This window comes from Eulemur rufifrons, chromosome 7, assembly GCF_041146395.1.
Source record: "Eulemur rufifrons isolate Redbay chromosome 7, OSU_ERuf_1, whole genome shotgun sequence".
NCBI classification, from domain to species: Eukaryota; Metazoa; Chordata; class Mammalia; order Primates; family Lemuridae; genus Eulemur; species Eulemur rufifrons.
The window spans coordinates 268,049,486-268,076,311 of NC_090989.1; the positions used below are offsets into that span (position 1 = coordinate 268,049,486).

The 26,826-nt window shown below is 46.9% G+C and overlaps 1 protein-coding gene across 2 annotated transcripts in view; it reads right to left on the reverse strand.

The window, feature by feature from the left end:
• Nucleotides 1–26,826, reverse strand: part of WHRN (whirlin) — an 87,426-nt gene that overhangs the window by 30,472 nt on the left and 30,128 nt on the right. For both annotated transcript variants that reach the window (XM_069474582.1, XM_069474581.1), the window contains exon 3: nucleotides 24,003–24,128. In XM_069474582.1, the coding sequence (XP_069330683.1) occupies nucleotides 24,003–24,128 (126 nt within the window). The remainder of the gene's footprint in view (nucleotides 1–24,002; nucleotides 24,129–26,826) is intronic.

A 26,826-nucleotide genomic window follows, 5' to 3' on the forward strand; every position in this document is an offset into this window, starting at 1 on the left:
TGTAACCGGCAAACTGATGGGGACAACAGAAAGATCAGTGGCTGCCCGAGGCCCAGGGAAGGGGGATTAAGTAGGGCACAGGGATTTGTAGGGAGGTGACACTCTTCTGTATGACACTGTAATGTTGGCTATGTGACATTCCTAATCTAGACTATGGACTTTAATAATAACGTCATCAATATTGGCTGGTCAATTGTAACAAATCTACCTCTTATGCACGAACGCAAGATGCTAAAAACAGGGGAAACTGCATGGGAAGGAGGTATATGAGAACTCTGTAGTTCCTGCCCAATTTTCCCATATTCCTGAAACTGCTCTTAAAAAAATCTATTAATTTTTAAGACTAAAATAGTAATTTTATTTAAATATAAGAAAAAATTAAAATATAAAAATTATGTTCTTATTTAAAAAGAATAACAATTTTTTAAATTAAAAAAAATAAAAATGCAAGCATAGCTATGCAAACCCTGATACCGAAGAGCTACCACAGGCGCTGCCAGATGCTCAGGCCTGCGCTGAACCCTCAGTGATTCCACCGTGCGGCACTGACTCACGAGCAGATACACAGACGGTGGACCAGACCAGAAATAGGCCCAAGGACACGTGGAATTTGAGTGGATGACAAAGGTGGCACTGCAAGGCACTCTGGCAAAGACAGACTGTTTAATATGTAGTACTAGGATAAATGGGCAGCCATTCAGAAAAAGATAAAATATCTCACACCCTCCACAAGGATACCCGCCAAGCAGATCAGAGACCTAAAGGGGAAAAAATGCATTTATAGGTATTCAGAGAAAAATGGATAAATTCTTTCATACCTGGGGCATCAGGAAACATTTTTAAAACTAGAATTTGGATTCAACAAAAGAAAGGATTGACAATAAAACTAGATAAAAAATTTAAAAACTTTTGCGCTGAAAATGACTCTCTAAGCAAAGTCAAAGAAAATTCAGTTACGGGCTGAATGTTTGTGTTTCCCCGCCCCCCGCGCCCGCTATCAAATTTATACCATTACCCTCAATCTGACTGTATTAGGAGACAGGGCCTGTGAGGAGGGAATAAAGATTAATAGGGTCGTAGGGATGGGGTCCTAATCCAACAGGGCTGGTGCCCTTAGAAGAAGATGAAGAGACCCCACAGTTTTCCCTTAGCCTGGAGAGGACACTGTCAGAGGTGAGGCATGAGGACAGTTGTCACCAGGAACTGAACTGGCCGGCACACGGATCTTGGACTTTCCAGCCTACAGAAATGTGAGAAAATAAATTTCTATTGTTTAAGCCACTCTGTCTCTGGTATTTTAGTGAGCCTGAGCTGACTGAGATGCAGGGAGAGAACGTTTGTAATATATATCACCGGTAAAGGGCTAATTAGCTCTAATGTATAAAGAATTCTTAAGTTTTAGGGGGAAAAAAGATCCAAAATCCTGATAGCAAAAGGATATAATAAGAGGCATGAACGAGTTACAAAAAGGACATAAGAAATGTCCCCTAAATATATGAAAAGATGCTCAACTTCACTCATAATGAGAACATTTCAAAAATAAAGCTATATCACGATACCATTTCTCATCTGGGTGTGGTGGCTCTCGTCTGTAATCCTAGCACTCTGGGAAGCCAAGGTGGGAGGATCACTTGAGCTCAGGAGTTCGAGACCAGCCTGAGCACGAGTGAGACCCCATCTCTACTAAAAAGAGAAAAATTAGCTGGGCGATGCACAAACACTTACAGATCATATATGGCACCATTCACGGTTGAGAGAAGTGTAAAGAAATGTACAGATGTGTATTAAATCATAATTGCATAAAATTAACTGTAGTACAACCTGTACTACTATAACAATTTCGTAGCTACCTCCTATTGCTATTGTGGTGAGCTCAAGTGTCAGGAGTATACGCTTAAAACACCATGTGACGCTTGTCATCTCTGGATGAGCAGTTCATCTCTCCGGTAAATTGCATCTTGCAGTAAAAAGCGATCTTTCACGTTCTCACATATTTTCATCGTGTTTAGTGCAACATCGTAAATCTTGAATAGCACCATGGTACCCAAACGAAGTGTCACCGTTGATGCTGCAAGTGCTCCCAAGAAGCATAGAAAAGTCCTGACAGTGCAAGAGAAAGCTGAATTGCTTGATAGGTACTGTAGCTTAAGGTCTGTAGCTGCGGTTGCGCATTTCGGGCGGACAATTCATCTTGTAAACAGATGATGTAAACTTACGGTATTGATACATACAGTACCGTGCTGTAAATGTATTTCCTCTTCCTTAGGAGTTTCTATTTGCTTTCTCTAGCTTAATTTTTGGTAAGAATACCATATATAACACATATAACATACAAAATATGTGTTAAACGGCTGTTTTATGTTATCAGCAAGGCTTCCAGGCAACAGTGTGCTATTAGTAGTTAAGTCAACTGTGGGGGTGGATAGCGCCCTAGCCCTTGGGTTGTTCAAGGGTCAACCATACATACAAATGTAGGCACGTACATTTCCTAGCTATGTCCACCAAAAGGCCTGTAAGTAATGACACCCCAGTAGCAACAAGCCCATCTGACCCCCAGAATTTGATGTCTAAGTGCCATTCCCCACTGAAGAGTCAGGGCCCAGCTGGTTCCAAGGCTGGGGTAAGAAAAGTACAAGATGAACCTGAACCATCTTCTTGGGCCAGAACGTAAGGAAGTGCTCAAAGAATGACAGCTGCGTGTCAAAAGGACACAGGAGCCAGCTGGAAGAGACTGCCATACCCAAATCTGGGACACTTTGAGTATCAAAATAAAGAATGCCAATACTGGATTATAACCTAACACACTAAATCAATAAATAAGAGGACAAAGTTCTTTTCCATAGCAAAATGCCAATTGAATTTTTAAAAATTTTGCAAAACACCAGAATCAGGCCAAAATAGTAGGTAAAAGTTTGATGAGAACCAGGATATTTACATTCTCAAAATATCACCCGCAAATTATTCATTAATTATAAAAGGAAAAATAGTAATTTCAGAGTACAGAAACATGGCAGACATTACTGATCCAAGTGAGGGATTACCCTCACTAATGACAGGACAAACTGACACCATGGGACCCACCGATGACCCAGCACCAATGCTGCCAAAATGCATAACCTGACCCAATCATAGGAAACATCAGACAACACAGATAGAGGAACACGCTACAAAATAATGAGCCAGAGTTCTTCAAAAATACCAGTGTCATGGAAAGATAAAGAAAGGCTGAGGAACTGTTCCAAATCAAATGAAATGAAACAGTCAAGAAAACAAAATGCAAGGCGTGATCCTGGACTGGCTCCTGGACTGGAAGAAAAAAGAATCGCTATAAAAGGACATTATTAGGACAACTGGCAACATTTGAGGCTATGTAGATTAGATAAGAGTATTGTACTGATGCTAAATTTCCTGATTTTGATCATTGTTCTGTGGTTATATTAAGTGAATGTCCTTGTTCTTAGGGGAAAAAAATATCAGAGTATTTAGCAATAAAGGGACATGAAATATACAACTCCAATATTTCAGAGGGGAGAAGAAAAAAACAGAATGATAAAGCAAATGTGGCAAAACACGAAAAATGGGTGAATCCAGGTGAAGGGTATATAGGAAAGAGTTCTTTGCAGTATTCTTGCAACTTTTGTGTAAGTTTGAAATTATTTCAAATCAAAACGCTTAAAAAACAACCCCCCAAACTTCCAAGTCCAGTCCACTGCAGGGAGCATCAGACATCAGAGACTAAGGTGTGTTTCCCTTTCTGTGCTTCAAGGTCGTAAGGAAGGAAGTGGACCTCCTCTTCCAAATGCATTCGAACCCTCCAAGTGTCGCCAAGCAGAAAGCAACACAGTTGAGTCCAGCACAGGCGAAGGAAGGTGATTTGACAAGAGCCCAGAGCCAGGGCTATAACAGGTGTTGGCGATATAGCATGCATAGCCTGAGTTTCCCATAGCTGCTGGGACAAAGTACCAGAAACTTAAAAGAACACAATTTTATTATCTTACAGTTCTGGAGGTCACAAGTCTGATTCACTGGGTTAAAATCAAGATATCAGCAGTGCTGAACTTTCTGGAGAGTCTAGAAGACAATCTATTTCCTTGCCCTCTCCAAGCTTCTAGAGCAGGGGTGGGGGAGCTGTGGCCTTCTGGGTCCTTAAATGTGGCCTTTTGACTGAGTCCAAATTTTACAGAACAAATCCTTTTATTTTTGTTAATACATTTTTTGTTCACCTTTTATATTTTTATTTTATTTTTAAAATGAACATATTTAAAATACCAAAGAATAAAATGTTTCAACGAAATAATCCTCCCGGATTGACCAGCACAATTAGAACATTTGTAAGCCAAAAGGGCTATGTGGACAGCTGCTATGCTCATGATTTAGTTCTAACCTCCCCTGCCTGACTGGCGCCACTACGACACGAGGCTGGCTGGCCAGAGTTTATGAGGGTCGAGTATGCCAGTCTGTTATCAGCTTTTGACAACGGTGCACTGTGTTTCTGTTTGAAGTGGAATTTGTGAATAGTTGCATGGCTCAACAGTATTTTTTTAAATTCTGTCTGCTTAATAGCCCATTGCATCAAAGAAGACCAAGAGACTGCTGAAGGAAGAAAACAGATTTTTTAATGAGGATTGGGAATTGCAATATTATCTTGTTTCTGCTAAAGATAAGATGATTTGCTTGCTTTGGGATACTGCAATATCAACATTAAAGAGATTCAGTGCTCATCAGCATTATAACACTCATAAGAACCACAAATATTTTAAATTACAGGAAGAAGTGAGAAAGGCTGTATTGCAGAAATTAAAAGATGAAAAGCAAAAGCAAAGGCAATTCTTTCAAGCAGCAATAAGACCTGGAAATAATGCCACTGAAGCAACTTGTAAAGTAGCTTATATACTTGGGAAATAAGAGAAGCCATTCAGTGATGTACAAATTGTGAAAAAATGCATTGTCAAAGTTGTAGGATGCTTAGACCCCGATAACATTTCCAACAGCTGCCTCCTTCAAGGAGAGCCATAACTGATCGGCAGCATGAAATGGCTTCAACTTAACAGAACAACTTCATGCAATACTTCAAAAGGAAAATATATATTATTCAATCACTTTGGATGAATCAACTGATACTACTGACTTGGTGCAGGTTTTATATGTCATTCAGGCCATAACGGAAGATTTTCTTTGCTATGAAGAGTTACTTGCTTTGGTCACTCCTGCAAATGGAACATGGGGAATAGATATCTTCAACAACTTTCAAGACAAATGCTGTGAAGTTGGACTGAATTTGGTAAATTCAGTCAGTGTATTTACAGACGGTGCACCTTCCATGACAGGAAAACATGAGGCTTTATTTGCACAGATTAAAAAAGTATTAACAGATCCAGATGCTCTCATTTCTTTTCATTATATCTTGCATTAGCAAAATCTCTGCGCTAAAGCTAGTATTTTAACTGACACTTTGCAACAAGTTAGAAGTATTGTTAACTATATTAGTGTAAATGCAACACTGTATCGTCAGTTTTGTAACATGCTAAAGCCGAAGATGAGGTATTCAGTGTGGATTTGCTGTATCATTCTAAACTGTGTTGGCTATCTCAGAGACAGGGGTTGGCCAAAATTTCATCTCTGTGAGAACAGGTGGTTAAATTTCATGAAGAACAGAATCAGCAATGTGAATTATTAAAAACAGATTTCTACAGGAATGAAGCATTTCTGTGTGATATGTCAAAACGACTTGAATATTTCTTTGCAAGGTAAAACTGATTCTATATAGGATATGTGGCAAAAAATCCAAGCATTTTGCAAAAAGTCTTTTTTCAAAACACTTCTTCTTCAAAAGGAAATTTCGGATGAACAGTTTCCCCAGTTAGCAAAGGTCATCAATGAGCAGGATGATATATGCGAATCATCTGAAGAACATGCAGCTGTTGCAGACTTATTAATTGGAGAATACAGTGAAAGGCTCACTGACTTTGAGAATTATAACATCACACTCAAATTAGCATTTCGGCCTCACCTAGTTGATATCATGAAGGCACCGAAAGAACTACAGATGGAATTGATTGAGCTCTTAGTAGATGACATTTTAAAATCATTGTTTGATGCTAGCAAAGGTCCAATTGAAATATAGAAAAAATTGCCATAGAATACCCACGCCTTTGGCAACATGCCGGAAAAATGCTTTCTTCCTTTTCAACCACTTATTGCCGTGAATCTACATTCTCCTACCTAACTCAAATCAGGATACCCTTATGGTACCCATCTAGAGGATCCGCTGAAACTGCAGACTTCCTGCTGCAACCAAATATTCAAATGTTTTCCAACAAAAAGCAGATACAACAATGTCATTAAAAGGTTAGTTAACTTCAAAATTAACAAATAGTTTTCATTTTTTGAAATTCTTAAAAACATAGTAGATAGAGTTTTACAAAATAATATACATTTTTAAGGATTTCTAATTGAAGTTTCTTGAATGTGGCCTTATTTGAATACAGCTAAATTAACGTGGCCTTCCAACATGAAGTGTTCCCCACCCCTGTTCTAGAGGCTGCCCATGTTCTTAGGCTGGTGGCCCCTTCTTCCGTCTTCAAAGCCAGCATCCTTGGGCCAAGTCCTTCTCTCAAGGCCATGTCTCCTGCTCTCTCTTCCTGACTCCCACTCCCACTATTAAGAACCCTTGTGATTATACTGGCCCCACCAGGATAATCCAAGGTCATCTCCCCCTCTCAAGGTCAGCTCAGCAGCAATCTTGACCCTACCTGCAACCTTAATTCTCTTTGCCTCATAACCTGACATAGTCACAGGTTCTCGGGATTCAGATGTATATATTTTGGGTGGTCCTTTATTCTGCCCACCGTATTTGTGGTAACAGGAACATGGTGGGCACTCATGGACACCAAACAGAACTTAACACCAAAAGGCCCCACCGCCCGGTCTGGGTGAGAAAGGGTTAACAGGGCATCTGGCCCTTTCCCAGCTGGAGCACAACTTGGCTGAAAGGTGCTAAGGAATATTCCACAAAAGGTACAAAAACCTTTGCAACTTGACTTCTAGGAATTACCCCAAGCAAATAACCATGATTATACAAAATTTATATTTACAAAAAGAATCTGGACTCCCCTCCTAAATGTCTAAGAACCAGTGATTAGCCAAACACCCTACGGTATATACATACAGTGATTATTATAAAACCATTAAAAATAATGTAGAATATGTAACCACATGTAATGATTTTTCCCAAATAAACATGTTTTAAATGCCAAAATCAACGAAAGCACACAGTCTAAATAAAATAGTAAAAAGGGGGTATATACAAACTGTAAAAATCTCTCCCCAGAATATCTTTTCTCTTAAAAACATCTCTCAGGTCCTGAAATCTGAAGTTTTAGGCCCCTGGCCGGGCTAAGAAGTAACAACCACTGAGAGTTTCTTGAGCAATCTTTGAGGAACGCTCTCTCTCCCCCTTTTTTTTTTTTAAACTCTAATCCCACAACCGATTAAGGAACTCTCTTCACATATATAAGTACGTACAAATAAATATATTTCTCTTTTTAAAAAAACAAAAATGGGATCACATAACACTTTGGGCCTTGCGTTTTTCATCTAATATTTTATAAAATATTCCTTTCTGACATGGAAGGAGCTACATGCTACACTGTTACGGAGGGTGGGAAAGAAAATAGTCTGATCCCAATTTTGCTAAAATGTTTTTATCCATATTGTATTCCATGTAGGCCTAACACACTGGAAGGATACACACCAAAATTATTGCACTAGTTGCCCCTTAAGTGTAGGATTTTCTACATCTTCTCCAGTGAACATGCTTTGCTTTTGAATTCAGGCTTTTTAATGTTATCTTAACATTGCCTATCTAATGTGGTCTTCCACTGTGTTCAAAGGACTGGGGAGAAATATGCCGAACTGTTCATAAGAGTTGTCTCTGAGCTGGGCGTGGTGGTTCATGCCTGTAATCCTAGCACTCTGGGAGGCCGACGAGGGAGGATTGCTTGAGGTCAGGAATTCGAGACCAGTCTAAGCAAGAGTGAGACCCCGTCTCTACTAAAAATACAAAGAAATTAGCTGGGCAACTAAAAATAGAAATTAGCTGGGCATGGTGGTGCATGCCTGTAGTCCCAGCTACTCAGGAGGCTGAGGCAGGAGGATAGCTTGAGCCCAGGAGTTTGAGGTTGCTGTGAGCTAGGCTGACGCCACTGCACTGCAGCCTGGGCAACAGAGTGAGACTTTGTCTCAAAAAAAAAAAAAAAAAGAGTTGCCTCTGGGCCAGGTGCAGTGCTCATGCTTGTAATCCTAGCACTCTGGGAGGCCAAGGTGGGAGGATTGCTTGAGGTCAGGAGTTCGAGACCAGCCTGAGCAAGAGCGAGACCCCGACTCTACTAAAAGTAGAAAAATTAGCTGGTCATGGTGGCACATGCCTGTAGTCCCAGCTATTCAGGAGGCTGAGGCAGGAGGATCGTTTGAGTCCAGGAGTTTGAGGCTGCAATGAGCTATGATGACGCCACCGCACTGCAGCCTGGGCTACAGAGCAAGACTGTGTCTCAAAGAAAAACACCAAAACAAACTAAAAAAGAGTTGCCTCTGAGCAGTAAATTCCAGACAATAGTTCAAGCTCTTTATTCATTTTCTGCACTCTCCAAATTGTATGTGAAGACCATATGGTCAAGGGTAAAAGAAAGAAAATGCTAAAAAGAAACGTAAAAATTTAGGGGTGGGGACGCATGACACAGCACTGGCCGTCATCATCTTCCCAGCCTTCTCTAATGTTTCCCTTGACCTTGGGGGTCTGGGGAGACTGGGACTGGGCCCTGGCAGACGTGCCATGCTACGCTGGAGAGGCAGCCTCTCTATTCCACCCGGTCCCCTCCTCGCCGCTTAGTAATTTGGGATGAATCATTCCTGCCCCCCACTGGGCTCCGCAGCCTGCTGGCACAGATAGCTTGGAGGCTGTTTAAACTCCTCTCGAAAGGTCCTCTGAGGTTTCTCTCATTTGTTGCTCCTTTGAAAACTTTATTTCAATTAGAAATGGCTAAATGTCTGACTTCAAGGGAATGGTTAGGTAAATTATAATTCAGCCACAAGATGGAATAGTCTTATGCAACCATTACAAGTTGCGCTCATGAGAAGTTTTTAATTACCCGAGAAAATGCAAGTGAAAAATGTGAAATGCAAAACAGTATATACCAGATAACATAAATCATGTAAAAATATACAGAAAAAAGAAGGAAAGAAATTCCATAATGAGGCTAGCCGATGGAAACAACCCAAATGTCCATCAACTAGTGAATGTGGTATCACCATACAATAGAATATTATTCAGTCATAAAAAGGACTTTACGGATATATGCTATGACATTATGCTAAGTGAAAGAAGCCAGACACAGAGGCCACATATTCTATGACTCACTGATACGAAATACCCAAAATAGGCAAATGTAGAGAGACAGAGAGTAGACGGTAGTTTTCAGGAAGTAGGGGAAGGGGAGAACGGGGCGTGACTAATGGGTACAAGGATGTTTTAGAGGGGTGATGAAAATGTTCTGAAATTATATAGTGGTAATGGTTGCACAACCTTGTGATTATACTAAAAATCACAGATTTGTACATTTTAAAAGGGTAAATTTCATGGCATGTGAATTATATGTCAAAAAAAAAAAAAGATGCTAATGAAATCTGCCTACAGGAGGTCTGGGTCCTTCCACTTTCTGCATGTGTTTGTGCAGATATTATATACAGGACTTAGTACTTTAGCATCTGGGGGGAAAAAAAAAACTAAAAAGAAACAGGTTCCTCAAAGGGTTTGGGTCAACAGCCCTAGTGCACAGCCCCACTCCATTACTGGACACCCCAACCTTGGAAAGCTCTGTCCTCCTTCCATCTGCCCGACAACAGCTGGAATTAACACACGCTCTCCTGGTGCCATGTGCAGCTCTAGGCTCGTTGGCCAGCTGGGAAGTCTCAGCAAAGCTGTTGGAGCCAGGGTCTCCTTCCCTATCCCATGCTCCTCTCTCCCCACCTCTCCTCTCTGTCGGCTTCTTGGCCCTCTCGGCACCCCGGGGCCCCCCACCCCAGGCCACGGGGCCTTTGCTCCTGCGAGTTCCTCCTTGAAGAGTTCTCCCTTCCCTTCTCTGCCTGGCATAATCTTCCTTCCATGTGCGACGCCCCAACCAAACTACGTAAACTTCTGCTGTTTTAAGCCATCACGTTAGTGGTCATGTGTTACAGCCGCCCTAGGACACTCGGACAGGAATGAGAGTCTACTCCTCTCTCTCTTTGAACTTGTATGGACTTGTGGCAGCTCCGAACAGCAGAGCCAGCTGAGGGACACTGCCAGCCTTCTGAGGCTGGGTCATAAAAGGAATACAGCTCTACCCACCTCTCTGCCAGCACCCATGCCCTGGAAGTCCCCTCTAAGCCACCGTGCTTAAGAGCAGCCCAGACTGACCCTGTGGAAATATGACGTGGAGAGGCCCTTGCAGAGAAGAATGGGGGCCCCTGGCCCACAGCCAACATCAGCCTCCAGACACAGAGGAAACGGGCCTTCCGATCACTCCAGTGCCCAGATGCCAAGTCTTCCGTCTGCGGCTGCAGACATCATGGAGCAGCGATGAGCCACCCCGCCATGCCCTGTCCGCTTCCTGACCCACAGTACCTGTGAGCAGAATCCGTGGTTACTGCCCACCCCTACGTTCTGGGCTGGTTATGCAACCACAATAACCACAGCACTTGCTGCATCATAATTTGCACTTGACATGGTCCCTCAGCGATCCGTCACGTGCCCGGAGCACTGTCCAATATAACTCTATACCTCTCCCAAAGCCCTTCACGCGTGCCCTACGCCACAGCAGATAATCATTTCCTTATGAAACGGGGGTCCAGGCTGACCTCCAATCCAGCAAGCTAGATGCCCCCTGACAGGCAGGCATTGAACTTGGCACTGCCACCTGTGAAGCCAGAAGAGCAGCTGACGACCTTCCTGGAGCCGCCAGCTCCCCAGGCTGCCACCCCACCCCGGACCCTTTGCTCAGCCACTTGGGAAATGACAGATCAGAATGAAAGCCAGCCCCACTGGCAGCTTCCCTCTGGTGGACAAAACGGTTCACGGGGACCCTGAGCACACACGTGAACGCTCTCACCTTTTCCCGTGGCCAAGCCACAGCCGGGTTCTGCTCTCACGGGCCTCCCTGCAGAAACTAAGTTTTTTTGGCGGCGGCCTGGCTGGGAAGCAATTACCACCCTAACAGGGACCTCTGGAAAGACCAGGCAAGAGGAATAAGCCCTTCGAACGTCTGCAATTTATTGAACACCGTTCGGAGAAGCCATTCCAAAAACCCAGCTAAGAAAGTGTCCTAAAGAAGGACTGAGAATGTGGCACAGCCGACGAGGGGGGAGGTTACAACAGTCACCCAGCATGTGGCAGGTTTCTCTGGAAAGAAATCACCTTCCGGCTCCCTGAGAAAGACGTTCATCATCAGAATCAATTCATCAGCTACCTGAGCGTTCAGACGCCTCACCACGGGCACAGGCACTCGTGTGGATAAGTCAAGGCACTTGGACAATCATGGCTACCGGTTTTTGGTTGCAATCACGTGCCAGGCACTGGGCTAGGGGGTTTCTATGCATGAGTTCATTTCATCCTGACAATATAGTGCCTAGGATATAGATGGTATTATTATCATCATCATCAGAAATTGGAATCTACGGAGCCTGAGAGGCACCCCTCCTCCACAATTCCTGGCAAGGGAAGCAAGATGCCAGCTCTGAGATCCAGGACTTGTGGACCCCTGACCACAACTGAGAGGTGGCCACTGCACCTCGGGGAGAGGCAGCCCCAGGGAAATGGCTAATCAGAGAAAGCCCTGCTGCGACAAGAGGCTTTGGAAGAGAGGCAAAGCCCAGTTATCCACGCTGGGCCTCAGCAATGACACGGCAGTTGCTATGCCACCTCTGGCTGAAAGAGCCTCGGGGATTCTCAAGGCACCAAAGCACTCGGGCTGGCGAGGACGTTGCTCTGCCACGATCCTTGCAAGCAGGGGCTGTGGGGGTTGCACACAGGGCTGGCCGGCCAGCGCGGGACTGGCAGGAACAGCCTCGGTTTATTCCGCCCCAGACAGCCAACCCGGGACTGTCCCTCTGCCCAGGCCCCAGGGTGGAAGCTGCCCTGACTCGGGGTTAGAGGACAGAGCCGGGCCTGCATCCTTGGTCACCCTTGGCCAGCCGCTTCCTGGCATGTGACCTTGGGCAAATCACTTCCATTTCCTGAGCCTCACACAAGACAAATGCTAGTGACCTTACAGAGTTATACTGAAAATCAGAAATAGTTTTTTAAAGGCAATGCTGTTTTGAATACTTTATCTGCATTAAGTGCTCACTAGAGAGTCTCAGGCTGCATCTTCACGAGGTTCCTGGAGATATTACTTCTCCAGTTTTACAAAGGAGGAAGCCCTCAGGGAGATAAAGTAACGCAGCTGGAGAGTCTGACTCCAAAGCATCTGCAATTAACTACCTTGTGCCGCTGGAGCTGCCTGGGAACACCATCCCGGTCCCCGTCACGGCAGGTGTAAGTGGCTGCCATTGTGTTATTAGTTTCCCCCCAAATTAACGTTTTCTTGCTCAGATACAGCTTTCATCATAAATTCTTATTTAAATAAAAGTTGAGCTAGGCCCACGCTCTCACGCGGAGATGGCAGACCTTCCATCCTCTGGGCTGCAGGTCCCCACTTTCTGCCCCACGGCAGACACCACCAAGCGACTCTTAGCATCGGCTAAGTATTCCTTCTGGCAGAGCCCAGCTGCAAGCACACAAGGGCAAACACTTGTGCAGCCACACTAATTAAGTGGCACTCGCACGCAAGACAGACTACTTGCTATCTCTGGGAGTGGAAAGAGCACTGGATTTGGGGTTAGATAAACGTGGACAAAGCCCTTCCCGAGGTAAATAAAACGTGCTTTGCCAATCCGAGGCGCTGTGACTTCTGTACGAGGCCACCCCGTCAGTGGCAGCACACAGAGGCGGCCTCGGAGTGCCCTGTGTTTGAATCTCCGCTTCTCTGCCAACTAGAAATATGCTTTGGGGCAAGTCACTTAATCTCATTCCCAGGTTCTTTAACAGTAAAATAGGGATGATGACCCGGAGCTCCTCGTGGGGCTGCCAGGAGGACAGAACAGGAAGATTGAGATACAGCCCTGCACGGGGCTTGGCCCGCGGGGAGTGGTCAGTACACAGCTTGTTTTGTGCCGTTGTGATTCTGAGACATCAGGAACATCCCCGTGGGTGTGTGTGGGCATGAACGCACACGCCACAAACACACAAAAACAGAAGTAAAGGAAACCGATTATTCACTCCTCCCTCACTGTCAGGGAGCAGTAAACTCAAGCTGCCTACAGGGGAAGGCCCTGTCCTGCGTTTCCCTCAGTTTCCCTGAGAACCACGTTATAAAAGGTTGACCCCTCTAAGTTCTATAAGAGCCATGGGGTTGGCCAGAGACGGTGTGAGGAGAGGGAAGAGATGGGAAAGGGACTTCTGTGACTACCTGGGTTTTAATCCCAGCTCCCCCACTACTAGCTGTGTGACCTTGGACAAGTTACTTAACCTCTCTGGGCTTCAGCTGCCCATCTCTAAAATGGGGATAATGCTAGAGTCTCCTCACGGGGCTGCTGGGAGGATTAAATGATTCAGTGCAGGCACAGCACTCACTAAGCAGCAGGGGTGGCACAGAGAGTGCACTCCCCAAATGCTGGCGATTACTGTTATTATTACTGCAAAGCAGAAATAACTGGAAGACTGCTCTGCCCTAATTTACTTCTATTATTACCGTTCCCCATCATTGCCACTACCCCCACACTGCCCTACTGTCTGCCGTTTTCACCTTGCTTTTGCTTAAACACGTTTCGAAAGGCCAGAAGGAGCCTCCAGATTCCAAATGTAAAGGCAGAGTGTGCAGACACGTCGGGCGGGTGTCGCTGATGTAGTGACGGCAGAGAACCGCGCAGCAGCAGGGAGGGCCGACTGCCCAGCCGCCAAGGGCCGTCAGTCTGAGTTTCCGCCACGCAGCTTCAGGGTTACGGAGCTAACAGGGCAGGTTCTGGAGCCAGACCCCTCATCCGGGCTCCACCACTTGCTTGCCGTGTGACCTTGAGCAAGTGACCTCTCTGAGCCTCAGTCTGTTCATCTTTCAATGAAGGATGTTAGGGCATCTGCCTCGGAGACTGCTCAGGGATTCACTTAGGTGGAGCACACAGAGCACTTGGCGGGTGCCCAGCCTAGAACAGTCACCCAGTGGATGCTGGCTGCCATCACTCTCTCGCCAGTGCTCTGTCAGCACATCACCTGGGGCACCAGGGGTCTCCACTGCCTTCTGTCTCCCACTCCCACTGTCCCCATTCGACATAATTTCTACGCAGAGCACACAGCAGACACAAATCTCGGGGCTGGGTCACACACACCTCTGCCCAGCACCCACCCAAACGCCTGCAGTGCTCCAACAACGAGAAAGACTCACTGGGCCCCGGGGTGCCCAGGGAGGGACACGGCCACCCCTCTGCCACCAGCAAACAGCTCTCCAAAGCCCACTCGAGGAAGATGAAAAACTGGGCATGCCCAGGGGACACTCTGTGGTTCTTCCTTCCCCCACTGTCTTCTCTTTGCAGCAAAAGAGAAAACATTAGAGATTTTAAATCACAATAGGAAAAATATAATACCAAGACCATGAAAATACACGTTTGCTACACTTCTGAGCTTCTACTTTTGAGGAGGCCCATCTCAATACTCTGAGGTGGCAACAACTTAGTCAAAATCTTATAAATCAGAGATGTTAGGTTTTGAACCGAGAAGGGAAGCAACTTTCTAAGAGGCTGATGCTAGAATCATACAAGGAACAGAACAAACAGGAAGGATCTCAAGTCACCGTGTAGAGCAGGCCAGACCAAAAGAGAACTGGAAGGACAGGCCACCTTCTGACTGTTGTCACATCTGGGGCCAGGCGGGGCAGAGGCGAAGGACCTTCTTGCAAACATGGGCCAGTGAATTGCTTCTCTTTTCTACAACTAGCACGTACTATTTTTGTAATTGGAAAACACATTAAAGATTTTTAAAATGTATATTATACTCCGCTAAGGTGGGTGGGTGACAGGATCCTTCCCTGTAAACTTACTATTTTCTCTTTATAATTATGAAATACATTGGTAGAAATATTTTGAAATTATACCAAAAAAAAAAAAAAATCCTGTTTATGCTTAAACGTATGCCCACGTCTTAGCATCCACTGGTGCATCTTGCCTGCAGAAATGATCACTGTACCATAATGCTCTAAGGGGCATTTTCTATGCCCACGCTCCTTCTACATTTATTAATGGGAATTCTTCCTCAAGGAAGAGTTGTCTCTTCGCCCCCATCCATTTATTTATTCAGTTATTTATGTAATTACATTAGTATGGCCTCATGGCTACTTACTGTATTCTCCTTTGGCAACTAGCAGCACATTTAGGTTTCTTTTATTTGAAGAGTAGTATTTAGAAACTAAGATCTGGGTGCTAGGTGCACCTATTTTTATTGGGGTGTCCCTAACTCTAGCCCCTCTCAATATATAGAGTGAGAAACCATATATATGAATGATAATGCATATATATGGTTCACACATCTCTATTTGTTTCTGTATCTAACTCGGTGTGTACACATATACAGCATTTTTTTTCCTTTTTTTTGTAAATGAGTCCATACTGCTAGGGCTGACTCTAATCCAACACCACAGGCCTTATTCTATCTCTTCCTCTTTTTTTACTTGTAGCTTTTTCCCAGCGAGAAAGCTGGCTCTCATTATCTAAAACGTAGTTGCTAAGTTTTTATTTTTTCAACCCTAGTTGAAATAAAGTAGTCTCAGATTTCCTGATGCATACCCTTCTGAGAAACAGAAAAACTGCCAGCGGAGCACAGTGTTTGCAGACGGTTCCGGTCTTCGGCCTTATAGTATCAGCTGAACCAACGTTTCCCAGTTACTTAGATCAGCTGCTTTCTCCTCCACCCTCTGGCAGTGCGGTTGGGGGAATCCTTTGTCTTCATTCGTCTCGTCTGCATTCTATCTTCCTACCCACTCCCACAAACATGAACATCCTGGCTGAGTTTTACAAATTTATATGCAGCAAAACTCACTCTGTAATGTACAGTTCTATGGGTTTTGACAAATGCAGAATCATGTGATCATGTGTCCAGAGCTACAGTTTCAACACAAAACCATTTCCCAGGTCTTTGGCACATCGTGAGTTCTTTATATATTCTCAGCACAGAGGTTCCCTGACTCATGATGGTTCAACTTGTGCTTTTTCAACTTTATGATTAAGTAATAACGCATTTAGTAGGAGCCGTGCTTTTGAGTACTCATACAACTACTGTTTTTCACTTTCAGTATTCAATAAATTACATGAAATAATCAATACTTTATTATAAAACAGGCTTTGTGTGAGATAATTTTGCCCCACTGTAGGCTACTGTAAATGTTCTGAGCATGTTTAAGGTAGGCTGTGCTACGATGCTAAGTAGGTTAGGAGTATTAAATGCATTTTCAACTTGAGATATTTTCAACTTATGACAGGTTTATCAGGACATAGCCCCATCATAAGTCGAAGAGCCTATTAACAAGTCCTTTTTAGAAATGTTATTAGAAAGTATTTTCTTTCTGTGGTTTGTCTTTTCATGCTCTTAAATGTATCTTTTGCTGAGTAAGAACTTTTAATTTTAATGAAGTCCATTTTGTGAACAGACTTTTCTTTTATACACCATGCTTTGCCTAACCCAAGGTCAGGCAGATTTTTCTACCACGTATTCATCTAGAAGAACTATAGCCTTACATTTTACATTTTAGTCTATAACTCATTTTGAGTTGATTTTCTTATGAAATGTGAGGTTGAAGTTCATTTGTTTGCACACAGACATTCAATTGTTCCAGCATCATTTGTTCAAAGGACTGCCCTTTCTCTAGTGAATTACCTATGCACTTTTTCCAAAAATCAGGTATATTTGCATGGGTTTATTGCTGGACTCTTTCTGTTCCATTGATCCGCATGTCTATCCTTTCATTAATACTGCACTGTCTTGTTTACTGTAGCTTTATTGTAAGTCTTGAAGACAGGTACAGAGTTCTCAAACTTGTTCTTCTATTTCAGAATTGTTTGGGCTCCTCTAGTTTCTTTGCCTTTCCATAAACAGTTTAGAATCAGCTTGTAAATATCTACAAAAAAGCTTCCTGGGACTGGAATTGGGATAGTGTTGCATCCAGATCAAGTTAGGGAGACTTGACATCTTCACACTATGGAGTCTTCCTATCCATGAACACTGTATATCTCTTTTTTGTTTTGTCATTTCTCAGCATGCAAAAATTGCACACACGTTGTTAGATATTTATACCTAAGTACTTATTAGTGCTATTGTAAACTGTATTGTTTTTATTAACTTTGAATTCCAGCTATCATATAGAAATACAATTGATGTTTGTATGCTGACTTTGTGTCCTTTCACTTTGCTAAACTCATTTATTAGTTCTGGGAGCTTTATTGTAGATTCTTTGGAATTTTTTACGTAGATGATCAGTCACTGTAAATAGTTTTATTTCTTCTTTTCTGATTGGTATGCCTTTTATTTCTTTTTCTTGACTTATTGTACTAACTACAATTTCTAGTATGATATTTAATAGAACTGTTTAGAGAGAAAATTTTGGCCTTGGATTCCATGGAGAAAACTCACTTGGTTGTGGTATGTTATCCTTTTATAGATTGTTGGATTTGATTTGCTAACATTTTGTTCAGGATTTTTGCATCTGTATTCATGATGAATAGTGGTCTGTAGTTTTCTTTTCTTGCAAAGTATTTGGTCTTAGTATTACATAATGTTGGCTTCATAAAATAAGTTGGGAAGCATTCCCTCGTGTTTTATTCTCAGGAAGAGACTGCATAATATTTCTTCCTTAACTGCTTGGTAGAGTTAATTTGTGAACGCATCTGGGCTTGAGTTTTCTTTTTTTGGATGGTTTTTAACTACAAACTCAATTTCTTTGATATATAGGTCATCTATTTTTCTTTCTCGAGTGTTAGTAGTTTGTGTCTTTCAAGAAATTAGTCCATTCATCTAAGTTGTAGAATGTAAACGCAGAGAGGTGTTTGTAATATGCCCTGTCAGGAATTAAGATATTACTTTTCCCATCTTTATTAGGACTGCCATAAAATCAGCCACAATTAAAGAATAAAATACGTTTAAAAGATCCTTATTAAACAAATGTTATATGGTAGCCATGCCTCTTCCCCCAGGAAGAATAGATAGAAAACAGCTTCCAGAGTTTGTCAGGCTTGTTCTCTTCTTCCAGCAGAAGCACACAGATAACAGGTGAGGCCAAAATGCCTGACGGCAAAAGGAGTCTCTGCACCCCCCTCTCGGAGAGTCCTTTCCCTCCTACTGGCCCTCAGTCTGCTCATGTGTAAAATGGGAGGTTTGGAGGCTGGGAGCTGTGAGTGTAGACTGCTTTCTGCCATCCACCCTCCACAGGAAGAGCTGAGGGTGGCACCTAGTGTCCACGAGCAAACGTCCCTGCCGGCCGTGCTGCTACGCAGCTTCCTGTAGCTCAATGGCAGACACCTCCGAGAGAAAGGGTGTGATGGTCAGTTCACAGCCTAGGTGAGTGGGAAAAGCTCTAACACTTCGCAACAGGATTCACTCCTTCAACAAAAATGCCAGCTCTGTGCTGCATTCAGGCCAGGATGCAAAGGAGACAGTGTTCAAGATCAGAGCTTTGGAGTCAAAGACGCCTGGCTCGTGTCCTGCCTCAGCCACAGGCACTTCTTCAAGTCAAGTTCTACTTTCTGAACACCCACTATGTGCCAGGCTCTGTCCTGGGCAGGGGGCTACAATGTGTAGAGAACACAAGTCTCCGCCCCATGTAGCCACAATCTGGAAGGAGAGACTGTCACTAAACAGACACGCCTAGTTTACAGATGGGATCAAGAGTTCCTTCCTCCCAGAGCTGTCGTGAGGGTTTAGAGAGATGGCACATGTAGATCACCTGCGATTTGGTGGGACCTCAGCAAAGGGGGGCTGTCCAGAGGCTCAACCTAGAGAAAGCAGGAGGGGAGAACAGATCCTACAGCAGAACCCAGTCTGCCCAGGGGTCAGCCCCAGCCCAGCTGGCTTCACCAGTGAAGCTGATGCACAGTCGGGCTCCTGCAGACGCCCCGCACCCGTGACAGACCTGCAAAGCAGCGGCTTGTCCCCACAGTCACCGCCAACACTGTTTCTGCACCAGACACTCCACGGGCCGGCCCCACAACCACTAGCAGCATAGCAGGGACCCCGAGAGTGGGACATTCACAGGAACAGAAAGCCTGTTCCAAGAAGCCTCAGCCAGGATGGCAACTGGCTGCCACGAGCAGAAATGAAATGGGCCTTCCACCCCTGGACAACCTCAGAAGTGGAGGCCAGGGGGCCGGGCAGGATCCGGGAACCACACTGGGCTTCGGAAGCTTGGTGGTTTCTAAGAAGACTCTGTGTCCTTTATTTCCTCTCTCTGTAGTCTTTTGGTACTTGATGCAATTAGGGTACCAGGAAGGTGGGAGAGCAAAGCGTACGGCCTGTGGTGGGCCTGCATCCCGGTGTGATCGTGGGCGTGCCACCACACCTCTCTGAGCCTCCGCTGGTCACCTATTACATGCTGCTATTAATGCCACCACAGGGCTACGGGGAGGATTACATAAAAGTATGTCTAATGAGTTCGGTACAGTGCCTGATTCATAACAACTGGTTAATAAATGCCAACTCTTACCATTATGATTATTTTTAAATGCCAGCCAATCTAATCATCTATGTCCTTAAAGGAACAAAGAAGGTTATGTGGTCCATTCTTTGTCGGGGTTTGAAGCTGGGAGGCGGAGTAGTGCAGAGAAATAAGAGAAATCCAAAGATGGACTATGAAGAGGGCATCGCCCCTACTGGGAGGGCAGGAGGGTTCCAAGTTCCATGGGGCCTCCCAGGGTAAGTGCTGGAGCCTGCCCGACCCTCCAAGTGTTTCTCCACTTGGCGCAGTGTTGTCCGGACCCCTCCCCGGACTCACACAGGGCCCCGAGGAGCTAAGTGGGCTGAGCAGCTGGAAGCCAGGCGAAAGGCACATTTTCACTTCAGGAAAGCTCTGCACAGCAGCAAGGAGCCCTATTTACAAATAAAGCCTGTTCTTGGCTCCACCACCCACACAGCCAAACCCCTTTATTCCATTTCAATATGCCTAATTCCACCAAAAGTGCATTGGCAATAAACAGAATTAATCAGTCCTGGATGCCCGGGCGAGTGTAGGCAGGTGTTAGCATATCCAAGGGGCCTTGGAAAGTAAAATAATGGCAGGGAATATGAAATGCTTTACTGTGGAGGGGACTGAAGATGGAAAGGACTTTACTGAAGGCAGGCACTTTATGAGCAAATAAAGCCTTTGATTGCCTGCAACCGAGAGGCAAACTAAAGTGAGTGGAAAACTTCTATGGAATCTTTTTCCTCTGCCTTGTTTCAGTATGGAAATCACTTTATTGTTGCTGTTTTCAAGATTATAAAAAGAATACTTGCTCCATTCAGACAGTGAAAAAGGACGTAAAGAACAAAGTGAAGATCATCCATAATGTCACCACCTGAGATAACCACTGTTGACATTTTGGTGTGTGGGCAGCACAGATGCTCTTGATGCATATGTTTGCATACATACACAACACAAATGAGCTCCTGTTAGCTGTGCGGTTTTCCCAGCCTGTGTTTCCCACTTAATAACAGACCACAGATACCCGTTCACATTAATAACTGCCGCTCTCCATCACCATCTTTTCACGATGTACAGTATTGGGGGAATTGCACGCCCTGTGCGACCTGGTTCTGTTTGCCTCGATGGCGTCGGCGGGCACCTTCTCCCCACCTGGCTTCCTGCATTCAGCCACACCTGCCTTCCTTTGCATCCTGGAACACTTCTTTACACTTCAGGGATTTAGCATTTGCTGTTCTTTTTGCCTAAAATTCTCATTTCCTCTCTCTCTTTTTTTTTTTTTTTTTTTTTTTTTGAGACAGGGTCTCGCTTTGTTGCCTGGGCTAGAGTGCAGTGGCATCATCATAGCTCATTGCAACCTCATACTCCCCGGCTCAGGCGATCCTCCTGCCTCAGCCTCCCAGGTAGCTGGGACTACAGGTGCATGCCACTGCACCCAGCTAAGCTTTCTATTTTTTTTTTTTTTTTAATAGAGACAGGGTCTCGCTCTTGCTCAGGCTGGTTTTGAACTCCTGGCTTCAAGGGATCCTCCTGCCTTGGCCTCCCAGAGTGCTAGGATTGCAGGTGTGAGCCACCATGCCCAGCCTCCTCTTTCATGTAATTAGTTTTGTTCTCTTCTTTTAAATTCCAACTCAAATGTTTCTTCCTCCAGGAAGCCTTCCCTGATATCCAAGACCAGGCTGGTCTCCCCTGGCATATGCTCACATGGTTCCCTGTGCTTTGCCATCTTGGTATTTATCACAATGGTAACTAAATAAACAATTGTGTAATTTTTGTTTTTCCCTTGTCTTCCCACTAGAATATGAGCTCTAGGAAGTCAGAGACTGTGTCCGTCTTGCTCAGCTCAGACACTGTAGAGTGCAGTGTGTGGCACGTGGGTGTAATCAGTGTATGCTCACTGATTAAATATTACAGAAAGAGAAGCAGGACAGACACAGACACTCCTTGCCAGCATGTGCTGTCCACTTCCTTCCTTCCACACAAAAGAGGGATCTAGCTGCAGGTTACTGATTTGGGCCTCTCTCCGTGAATACGGGAACCTATAGGTGAGGGAGAATGGAGCATGTTCCTAGTGTCTGGGCACCCCTCTGGCCCTCTCAGGCCAGGAAAATGTGCAGATCGAGGAGAAAATCTCAGAGATCATCTAGCCCAACCGTCCACGCAGGCAGGCCGAGGCCCAGAGAGGGGAACGATGTGTCTGCCTTCCCATAGCTGGTCAGTGGCAGGCCCCAGGTCCTAGGAGTCCTCCCCTGCACAAGGCAACCCCAGGCTCCGTCAGGCCTGGATTTAAACCCCAGCTCTGGTATTAGACAGAATCTGACCTTGGGCAAGTCAGTTTAATTCTATGAGCCTCGGTTTCTTCACCTGTCTGCTGGGAGCAATAACACCTGTGTTATCACCAGGAGGCGCTATAGTATAGTGGTTGAGAACACAGAGTGTGCTGGCGTGAGTTCAAATCCCAGCTCCAGCACTTCTTAGCTGGGAGGCCATGTTCGTAATAATGAAGATGATGATTGTCTCAGTCAGTGCAGGCTGCTGTAACAAGCACCACAGAACTGGGTGGCTTATCAACAATAGAAATTTATTTCTCACAGTTCTGGAGGCTGGGAAGTTCAAGGTCAGGGTACCAGCAAGCAGATTTGGAGTCTGGTGAGGGCCCTCTTCCTGGTTCACAGGTGGTGCCTTCTCACTGTGTCCTCACAGGGCCCGGAAGGGGTGAGGGAGCTCTCTGGGGCCCCTTTTGACAAGGGCACTAATGCCACCTTCATGACCCAATCACCTGCTAAAGGCCCCACCTCCTAATACCATCACCTTGGGGGGTGAGAATTTCAACATACGAATTTTGGGGGGGACACAAATATTCAGTCTTTGCCTATGTTTACTATAATAATTAATAATATCAGTTTGCACCTCATTTGATCTTTCCCATAATTCCGAGAAAGGGATGCTACTTATTATTAATACACAGGAAAGGGAAGCTCAGACAGGTGTAGGGACACTCGGAGGTCACACAGCTACAGAAGCCAAAGCAACAGATCTGGGATTTGAACCCAGTCTTCCCGACCACAAAGCCAGAGCTCTTCCCACCACACCTGTTTCCCGAGAGGCCCTGAGAGATGCCTCTTCTCTGCACTGTCTGCCAAGATGCAACTTGGGGTCCACGCAAATCTACCTTGACACTTTCTTCTCATCTCATGGAGAATCAAGCCCCCCAACACAGTGGGACATGCCAGGCCATTTGTTACATGGACACCACCTCATCCTGTGCCTTGTGGCCCTGGCCCTGCACATGGACCAGTCCCCCATCTAGTCACCCACGGTCAAGGTGCATGGTTCAGCCAGACGCTCCCTTCCTTCCCTAGCCCCTCGACCCACCAACCCCTCTTACCCCTCAAGGCCCCGCTCAAAGGCCACCTGTGCCCATGGTCATTACTCACATCGCTCCTGTGCCATCCCTAGCGTCAGGATTTAGCCCAAGCACATGGTGCTGTTTATTAATACATCTGCGTCCTGGGTCCAGCATCCTTGCGGACACAGTCTTGCCTCCCTGAGTAGGTTCCCCGTCCTCCCCGCACGATGCTAAGTGTAGCAGTTAAGACCATGGGCTCTGGAATCCAGACTGCCTGATTTCAAATCCTGCTCCACAACCCACCAGCTGTAAGGCCTTGGGTAAGTCAGCTTAACCTCTCTATGCCTCAGTTTCCCCAACTGGAAAATATGGGTAATCACAACCTGTCCCTCAGGGCAGCATGAGGACTCAACGAGATGATTATGTGTGAAGTGAATCTCAAATGTTGGGCACACAGTTAGCCCTCTTTAAAATGTGAGCTAATAATATCATTTCCATAATTGCTAGTTGCTCCCGATGCAACGCCAGCCCTGAAGCCGCCCAGTGAAACCCCAGCCCAGCTCACGGCTTTCTCTCCTCGTCCCTCTCCACACTCCACAATAAACCCTGAAGTCAGGGCCATCACGGGCCATCAGCGGTGTTTGCAAAACAGCAGCCGTGACGAGCTGGGGCTGGTCCACTGCCCACGTCATGCAGGAGGCCACCCTGCCGCTGCTCTGACTGTGAATTAGGGGGACAGCAGCCGAGAGGGCTCCCAGCCGGGGCCAGCCCTCGAGATGGGGTGCTGACTGCTCTGCAGGAAGTCTGATTGAAATCAGCTGCACGGAGCTCCGGGACGGGTCCTTCCCTCCCTCCGCCCCTCTCCTCACCTTCAGCCCGCTGCTCTCCGCTTCAGAGCCCGCGTCCACCCCCGTGATGTAGATGCCAAGGCCGTACTCGGCTCCCCCTCGGATCGTGAGGCCCAGGGACCGGCCATCCCCCAGCACGAGGTTCACCTGCAAGAGGGAAAGCAGAACATCAGAGGGCCCGGGAGAGACACGGCCTCCGGGGGCAGCTGGCTGCGGAGCCCCCGCCCACACCCAGGAGAGCACACTGATTCCAGCCAGCAAGGAGGCCCAGGCCAAGGCCTGGAAGATGCCCTGGAACAGCAGTCCCCAACCTATTTGGCACCAGGGACGGGTTTCATGGAAGACAATTTCCCACAGATGGGGTGAGGGTAGATGGTTTGGGGATGGTTCAAGCACATTACATTTGTTACATCTGCAGCCGCTCCCCAGCGCTAGCATCACCACCTCAGCACCACCTTGGATCAGCAGGCGTTAGATTCTCACAAGGAGCGCGCAGCCTGGATCCCTCGAGTGTACAGTTTACGGTAGGGTTCATGCTCCTATAGAGAATCTAATGCCACCCTTGATGTGACAAGAGGCAGAGCTCAGGTGGTGATGCCAGAGATGGGGAGCGGCTATAAATACAGAGGAAGCTTCGCTTGCCACTCACCTCCTGCTGTGCGGCCCGGTTCCTAACAGGCCACGGACTGGTACTGGACCACGGACCTAGAATATTTCGTTCCTGCCCCAGCTCTGCCTCTGACTTGATGCGTGACTTTAGGGAAGTCCCTTTCTCTCGCTCTGGGTTGGTTCCAACTGCAGTAAAAGGCAGGCAGTGAGGAGACCACCTCTGGGGATGCCTTCAAGGCTAACATCCTAGAGCACTTTGAGCTTCAGGTTTTTTCTTCACACCACAGGGGCCCCGGGCTCTGCCTGCACTGGCCACCATTCACTTACTCAGGGGGGGAATGTTCAGGGTCTCAGCCCAGGCTCCCTCCCTGTCCAGCTTCCCTCCTTAGGATCAGGGCTCGGTTCAGGCTCAGGGCAGCCACCATTCTGCCTCCCTGGGATCTCCTGCCTCCCAGGGGTCTCCTGCCTCCCTGGGGTCTTCTGCTCTGCCATTCATCCTGACGGACCATGGTGGTCATTCTATAAACACAGGGAGCACCCACTAAGTGCAGTCCCAGAGCTGGTCCTGGAACCTAGAGATGATGCAGACACAGTCCTGCTCGGGAGGGGCTCACAGTCTAGTAGGACAGAGAGACTGGTAAACAGACCTTCCCGGTGCAGCGGTGTCAGAGCGTGATGGGCGGCTCAGGGGCCGTGTGGGCGCAGAGAAGGAGCGCTGGTGCTGGCTGGGGGCAGTAGGGGGACAGGGCTTCTTGGTTCAGGACATGGCTGGGTGGTCAGAGGACGCTGACGAATGCAGGAGTACTGCTGTGCCACCCGGGGAGGGGCTGTGTGCCCCCCAGGACCAAGGTGCTCCTCCCCCAGAGCGGTAAGGCCCTCCCTGGGAACTGCCCCAGGCCCCAGGAGCCGCCTCACCTAGGGCCACAGTCCTCCCTGGGGGCGGCGCCTGTCCTGTCCGTGACTAGCTGGTGTGGGTGGGCAGAAGCTGACCGCTGCCTCAACTCAGGTCAACTGTGAGGGGCCATCCCGGCTCCAGAACTCCCCATGGGACCCATGGAGACCTCTGCAGTGACGGCATCATGGCCCACTCCTTCTTTGGGTCGCTCCTGGGTCCCCCAGTTCTTTGCTGGCATTGACCCCCAGGGCACTGCTGCTGTGGTAACAAGTCACCACAAAGCCAGAGCCTCGAAGCAACACGGGGTTGTGATTTGACAGTTTTAGAGGTCAAAACTGTAACATGGGCCAACAGGGCCACATCGCTCAGGGGGGTCTGGGGAGAACCGTTTCCTCAACCTCTTCTAGCTCCTAGAGGCCGCCTGCATTCCCTGGCTCATGGCCCCATCCTCCTCCCCCAAAGCCGGCAGCCCGGCGTCTTCCAACCAACCTCTCTCTGCTGCCGTCACCCCATCTCCTTTCCTCCGACCTCAGCCCTCCAGCCTCCCTCCTGTAAGGCCCCCGGCAAGGCACTGGGCCCATCGGGGTAACGCAGCATAATCCTCCATCTCAAGACTGTCACTTAATCCCATCTGCAATGTCCCTTTTGCCATATAAGGTCCACTCACAGCTTCTGGGGAGGAGGAAGAGGACATCTTCAGACAGGGGCCGTTATTCTGCCTGTCACAAGCTCTCTCCTATAAGCCTCTTCCAGGCAAATCTTGGTCTCTGAGTGCAGTCCCAGGAGCCTGGCCTCAGGCGGAGCTCCCCAGCAATGTGCCCACTGAGCCCTGCAGCCGAGCGGGCAGCCAGGGCGAGAGGAGGTGAGCAGCACCAGACACTGACATGGGACAGAATGTGGCGCTGGAGGTTCCAGAGGGCTGAATGGCCAGGGTGTGGCAGGAGAAGCGGGGGAAGGGCTGAGACTAGCCTGGGGGACAGCGGGGGGGGGGGGGGGGGGGGGGGCCGCGCGGTAGGGAGCCAGGCCACGAAGCTGGGCTTTGAGCTCAGCAGTAACAGGCTCAGACATGGACTGTAGGAAGACTCCTGGGGACAGGCAGCAGGAGAGGGGGCAACTTCCTGAAGACCCCCCATGAGAGGGTGTGAGCCTTCAGATGGGGGAGGGGGCAGGGGTGCTGGCTGAGGGCAGAGTGGGCAGCTCCGGCTTGCAACCCCCCTCACGCCCGCAGGACAGCCCCCTCCGCCACACTGCACCTTCGGGGCATGGAATGGGCCAGACCCCGCCCCGGGGCTGCACACTAAGGCTCCCGGAGTTGGTCCCCCACGCCCCCCGGGGTCCCTC